Source organism: Scomber japonicus, chromosome 19, assembly GCF_027409825.1.
Source record: "Scomber japonicus isolate fScoJap1 chromosome 19, fScoJap1.pri, whole genome shotgun sequence".
NCBI lineage: Eukaryota > Metazoa > Chordata > Actinopteri > Scombriformes > Scombridae > Scomber > Scomber japonicus.
Genome location: NC_070596.1, coordinates 31043021 through 31049393, shown reverse-complemented (window position 1 = coordinate 31049393; position 6373 = coordinate 31043021). Strand labels below are relative to the sequence as shown.

The following is a 6373-nucleotide window of genomic DNA, read 5'->3' as shown; positions in this document are numbered from 1 at the left end:
TGGTTGTTTGCTTATAAGTTCAACACAGGACTTTGTGAATGTGTGTTTTCAGGTTGAAGTCATGAAGCTCTGCAGCTGTGTGACTGAAGACAAACATGTTGAGAGACAGAAGTGACGATCACAAAGACAACGAGGAGTTTCTGTCACATTTTAATGAATTCATCAACACAGACACTTTGGTTCCTCTGATGGACAAACTTCACTCAGTACAGACAGAGTTACAGATCATCATTCAACACATCAGCCAACCCTGCTGTGTGATTGATTAATTAATTGATTGGTTAATTAACTGATTAATTAATGAAGTATATCACAAACATTTTACCTCTGTGTGTGACAGAATCTATAAACATGTTAGCTCGACTGTGACAGTGAACTTTATTTAGTCATTAAATTCAATTATTCAACTGTCACTCTGAGTCTAAATCTGAGTCTGGCTCAGGCTCTGGATCTAAGTCTGAGTCTGGGTCTGGGTCTGGGCAACTTTTATCATCCCTTTTACCTAGACCTGAACACTTCTCCACTTCCTTTACAAAGCTCTTGAATATATTTGCTATTTTTTCGTCTTTAACACACAGCGCCCCACCTGGCCTCTTATACTGTGACTCTGATCTGTTTACATCAGCAATACAGGTCCAGGGTTTATTTTGATCCATAGCTACACACCACTTTGAATGATCAGCTGTAGCTCTCCATTCTTTCCACGTTGAATTAGGTTGTACAGATAGGATGTTTTCCACTTTTTTCCCACTTTTAGAGCAGATGGAACGATGACGCCCCTTCTGGCAGCCCCAGGTCTGAGCTCTCACATCACTGTCGACAGCTTTTGAAATAGTGACGTAAAGATCTCCAACTGCAACAACAAAAACAACAACAGGAGACACATTACACATCTGTGTGAGACGTTATTTATATAGAACTGTCTAAGCTGTTTCACTAATAGTTCAAATTAGTATAAAGGGGAAAAGGTCTCTCTCTCTCTCTCTCTCTCTCTCTCTCTCTCTCTCTCTCTCTCTCTCTCTCTCTCTCTCTCTCTCTCTCTCTCTCACACACATATCTGTACATAGGCACGCCTTGTTACAGTCCTTGAGTGTTTCACTCTTTAGTGAAACTTTAGTGAGACTTCAGATTGTGAGTTTTGCTTTTGGATATACATGCTGTCGTTTAATGTTGAGTTTTGTAACCTCTGTTCTGCCAACAGCTCCAAAATCCTTCAATGTTACCTAGTTATTGATATGGTCATCTGATTATAGTTAGTAAGTTAATTATTAACCAAATTCAAAATTATTAACCAGTTTCAAATTGATAGCTCATTATTTTTAATGTGACTGAACCAATTGGCTTCCCCTGTTATCCAGGATGATTCCCCACACTTTCTAATCCTTATTAATCATTTTATTGATTTTCATAATAATTATCTTTATACTCATTAATTAGATATAATACTTGTAACCAAGGCCCAACAGCAGTTATATAAAGACCATCCCAAGAGTTTAAACAGAAACATGCAGGAAACTCACCTTCTGGTTTATCTGACAGTAGTTTAGCAATGCTGTTAAACGTCTTGTTGTTCCTGGATTTAAGCTCCTGGAATTTATTTATATCGATCATCTTTCTTTTCTCTCCAGGCTTTGGTTGCTTTGGTTGCTGAAACTCAACATGAAAGTCTGGTGGGATATGTTCATAGTATCTGAAAGCGTTGATGTACTGCAGGTGTGTACCTGAAAATATTAACAGACACATTTATAGTATCATTCAATCCAAACACTGAGACTAATACACAGTAAATATGAAGATGGATTACCGATTGCTTTGAACTGGTTGTACTTGAATGTTACACAGATGAACGTCTGGCCTTTTTTTGTTCCACTTTCAGGGTAGAAATTTTGACCTATTTGAGGGAACCGTGGTGTGCTGTGTAAGAGCCAGAGTCCAGTTTGGTCTTTCTCCATCATCACAACTCCTGTGAACATGAACAGTCAGTCAGCAGCTCGTCTGAAGCAGCTTCACCACACTGACAGAGCTGAACCCCAACTGACCCAAACAGAAGGTCCTGGTCCTGAGGCCTGAACTACCAAGCAGGATTTGAGGTTAACTCTGAGTTTTCAGTCCTATGGCACCAGTTCACTTCTCACCGAGTACATCACCACGGCAACTGATGCTGAACAGTTAACCTGTCAACACTGACCACTGACCAATCAGATCTCTTTAAAACAGAGCTTCAAACAAACTGATAGTTTATGACATTAAACACCTGATGATGATTTTACATGATATTTTGTTTCACAGCTGGCGACTGTATGATTAGCACTGCTAATAAAAACCACATTGTTAATTAGCTGCAATGATTATGACTTTATACATTAGAGTGAGACAGGCCTCATTATACGTTAACTACTTTTACACTTTGTTTCAGTAGCAGAAACAGTCTGACATCACTGTAAGTTTATAATGTGACATATCCAGATGGATTCTTCATCATCCAACTAAACAACAAACAATCCTCACTCTGTACTTCAGTCATGTGTAATGATAATACCTGCATGTGTTTTAAGCCTTAGTCTATTTCTAATATGTGGAACTAAGTCACATTGTTTCTTTGATCTATTTGAGTTTTTCTGCTGGTTCTTGTTATCACTGTTTCATCTCATATTATATGAAGAGTTTTGTTCATGGTTCTGATGATGTAGCTCATAATTAACAACTCGCCTCTTTCACATGAACACACTCAGAGCTGAAAACTCAGAGTTGATGGTTAATAATCAGCTTCATAGTTCAGGTTATCTGTTAGACTCAGTGAAGCCAGATAATCAGAAGACATCCTGATATGTTGAACCTGCTTCATAGTTCAGACGTCAGGAGGACAAATCTAACATCACTTTGATTATTGAAGGTAAATTAGTAGAAGTGTTTCAATAAGAACAGAAAGACACGTTCTCCTGTGAGAGAGATGCTTCCTCTGTTTACCTTTACTGTGACCGTATGAATGATCAACACTCAACTTCAAATTCTTTGGAGGCTGATCACTGTAGCTGATGAATCCAAAATTTGGTGTCTACAAGTTAAAAAACAGAAGACACAATTTTTAAAGTTTAGTGGATCTGTTGATCGTCACAACAACAAAATGTCTGTAATGATGTAAAGTTTAAAGAAAACTCAGAGATGAAGGAGGAGGTTAATTTTCTGTCTTTGAGTTAAAGTCAGACTTTCTGCTGTCATGAAGCTGCCTTACTTTGGGTCTGATCTTACGCTTGGCACACAGCGGCAGGCAGACGTGACGCATGAGTCTTTGTTAGTTTCAGACCGACACAGTTGTCATTTTGCTGCCCTGAGCACACGTTGTCTAAATAGCAAATACACTTGCACTCATCCATGGGCGTGTTGGTCAGGCGCATTGTAGGTGCGTTGCTATTTTGAGGCAGTGGAAAGTGATTACATACAGTACATGTCATAGTGGTTTGTCATAATATTTATCAGAATTAATTGTTAGAATGACTACTTACTAATGTGTGTGTGTGTGTGTGTGTGTGTGTGTGTGTGTGTGTGTGTGTGTGTGTGTGTGTGTGTGTGTGTGTGTGTGTGTGTGTGTGTGTGTGTGCAGATGATGCACAGAGAGAACAATTGATCACTATAAAAAAGGTAAAATAGAATCAGGAGGCTGTGTCTCTAAAATAATACTCACCGGGTTATTGTTGTCGAAATCTATGAGCTGGCGCAGAGTGTTTGCCAGGATGCCTTTAGGATCATCGATGGGCTTTGTGTTAAGACGAGATATTGTCTTGTTGTTGTCTGTCGCATCTGGATAAATGTAAACATAATCCACACCAGTCAGCTGTTTCTCCTGACTTTTGGGAGTCTTGTATAAGATGTACCTGATGAAACAGTGAGAGAAGACAGAAATCAGAACATAATAGAGACTCTGAGGAGGAAACTGAAGAACAAACACAGATGTAACCTTCTTATAACTTTGCTTTGGACTCAAATATCTCAACAACTGTTGGACAGATTGCTGTGAGATGTTGTTCACAGTTAAGTTATTGCACTATTGTGCATTAACTGAACTCTAACTTTATGAAGAGTCACCAACATCTACTGAGAGGTGATGCACCAGCAGACATCTATAGAGACGCTGCCAGCATGGACACCAACTGAATGACCTGAACACTGTCTCATTTTGCTCTGATTGGCTGATTCTGACTGTTAGTGCATCCTTTAACTTGTGTGGTTTCATGCTGAAGAGCAGACAGCAAACATCTGCTGCTGCTGGGCCCACACATCTGTGTTTTATCTCTTTCTTAGAGGAAGAAGCAACATGTCTGCCTGCTAGAAGTTTAAGTGTTGTCTCACCAGTCCACTTCAGCTCCGTTCTCATCTTTGCAGGACACTGAAGCCTCAGAGCTGCAGCACAGCAGACTGACCACCAGCACCAACCTCCACATGACTCCCTGAAACACAGCAGCACATCAGCTCTCATCAACACATTTAGAGTCTCTGCAGCTGAAAGACTGAAGCTTTTTACAACATGAACATATCACAGGAACAAGCCTGCAGTATGACAACTCAATACTGATCAACACATTTACTCACTGATCATTGTTTCTACTGAAATCTCAATCTTTATCAGTATTACTGGTTAAAAGAGCAAAATTTTGCACTTTACACCAACGACAGAAATGAGAAATACTCAAGTTAAGTACAAGAACCTCAACAGGAACCGTAAAAACTGGCTCTGTTATCTATTCAGGTGTTTAACTTCATGTTAAAGAAAGATGTCACTTAAAGGAAAAGTTCACAATTATTCAAATCTGTCTTAAACCAGCAGTCGGGTTTTCCTCTCTGTAATCATTCCTCCTGTTCATGCTGACTATTAAAAGATCTCCTTCTAATATGCTTTCAGTGTTCAGTGATGGAGGACTGTATCCACAGTGTGTCCACACAGTCATTTAAAGTATCTGATCAGCTTCTATTGAGCTTCATCAGTGTGAGTTAGTCATATCAGTGATATCTGACACATTTACAGTCTTTAGCATCACATTCTTTCTTAGTGTTTCCTGTTTCTCTGTGGTGGAAGTATAGTAACAAAAAGACTTTGCTACTAAAAACACTGTAACGTTGAAACATAGAAGATGAAGATTTGACTCATTCAGACGCTGAAGTTTCATATTAGCTTCAGATTAAACTTTTAAATCCATGTTTCCACAGAAGGAGGACTGTGGATTTAGTCCTCCATCACTTCCTGTAAACATTATGAAGGATCTGATGCTCAGTATGAACAGGAGGAATCATTACAGCAAGAAAAACACACTTAATGTTACTTTGGAAATATGACTGTTGAAACTTCATAAATAGTGAACTCATCCTTTAGAGACAGTTTTTAAGACTTTGTCCATTTCCTTATTAAATCTTATGTGAACCAACGTATTTTGTCAGTCAGTGTAGTTTTCCTCTCTGCAGGTTAAAGTATAATCTCCTGGTTTCATCTGAAATAGTATTTCTGCTCTCTTCTGTCCAGTCGTAGCAGGAATAGTTTTAAACTGAATATCAACCTTCAGTCACAAAGATTAAACGTTAAACCGAAGAGAAAAAACATCTCACCTGTTTGCAGTCTCAGTCTCAGTTTCAGTCAGGAATGATGCTTCGTCCTCTTCAAACCACTCTCTGTCCTTCAGGACTGTCGCTCACTGCCTCACCCGAGCTCACCTGGTCTTATACCTGCCTTCCTCTGCAACCCCTCCAAAATGACCAACTGACCTGCACGTAGCTGAATGTTATCTAACGGACTCAGCATCTTTCCATTGTTCAGCAGGCACATTTGAATGAGACATGGATAAGAGCAGTTCTGCATGTAATACTCTAAAGTAAACAGTCTGTCCTCATGTCTCAGACCTCTGCAGACTAACTGGTAGACTCACTAAAGGTTTCCTCTCGTATTAATAACTGGATCCTCGCTATGTTTGTAAACTGCAGGCTACAAAAACATGAATATAACAAAGATTCAAAATACTTAAATATCTGGTTGTGTAAATGTTTTATAAGAAAGAAAACACATGAGAGACATTTATTCGGCCTAAAGAGAAGTTTTGTGTTTTTATAAGAAAATGCAGAATGTCCCTTTAGTTGTTGTTAGACATCATTGTGGTTTCCGTACAGTCTGTTTTAATCTGCTCTCAGCTGTTTCCAGAGTTACTTATTAACAGACGGACGGGCGCCTGCTCTACTGAGACTACAGCTGTTCTCATCTAGAATGGTTATGAAATGCTTCTACAGTGTTTTTAATAGTTTTAATGACTTTTGGACACTTTGATCATTTTTAATCTTTGGTCAGCGTCTGTCTGCACGTCTTCTTTATTATGTTTTTTATGAAGTTGTTGTT

The 6373-nt window shown here is 38.9% G+C and overlaps 1 protein-coding gene across 1 annotated transcript; it reads right to left on the bottom strand.

The window, feature by feature from the left end:
* Window positions 1-410: 410 nt before the first annotated feature.
* LOC128379935 (deoxyribonuclease-2-beta-like) lies at window positions 411-4439 on the bottom strand. Its single transcript, XM_053339573.1, has 6 exons — window positions 4348-4439; window positions 3683-3872; window positions 2968-3055; window positions 1805-1963; window positions 1521-1721; window positions 411-853 (listed from the first exon to the last, which is right to left on the bottom strand). The coding sequence occupies exons 1-6, from the start codon at window positions 4437-4439 to the stop codon at window positions 411-413; spliced, it is 1173 nt and encodes a 390-aa protein (XP_053195548.1).
* Window positions 4440-6373: the final 1934 nt, after the last annotated feature.

Bases quoted from the DNA above. Each gene is read 5' to 3' on its own strand.
- LOC128379935 (XM_053339573.1), bottom strand. From the start codon at position 4,439: ATGTGGAGGTTGGTGCTGGTGGTCAGTCTGCTGTGCTGCAGCTCTGAG. The intron at 3,873-4,347 runs GTGAGACAACAC...CTGTTTCATCAG, and splicing joins AACGGAGCTGAAGTGGACTG to GTACATCTTATACAAGACTC. The intron at 1,722-1,804 runs GTAATCCATCTT...TAATATTTTCAG, and splicing joins CAACCAGTTCAAAGCAATCG to GTACACACCTGCAGTACATC.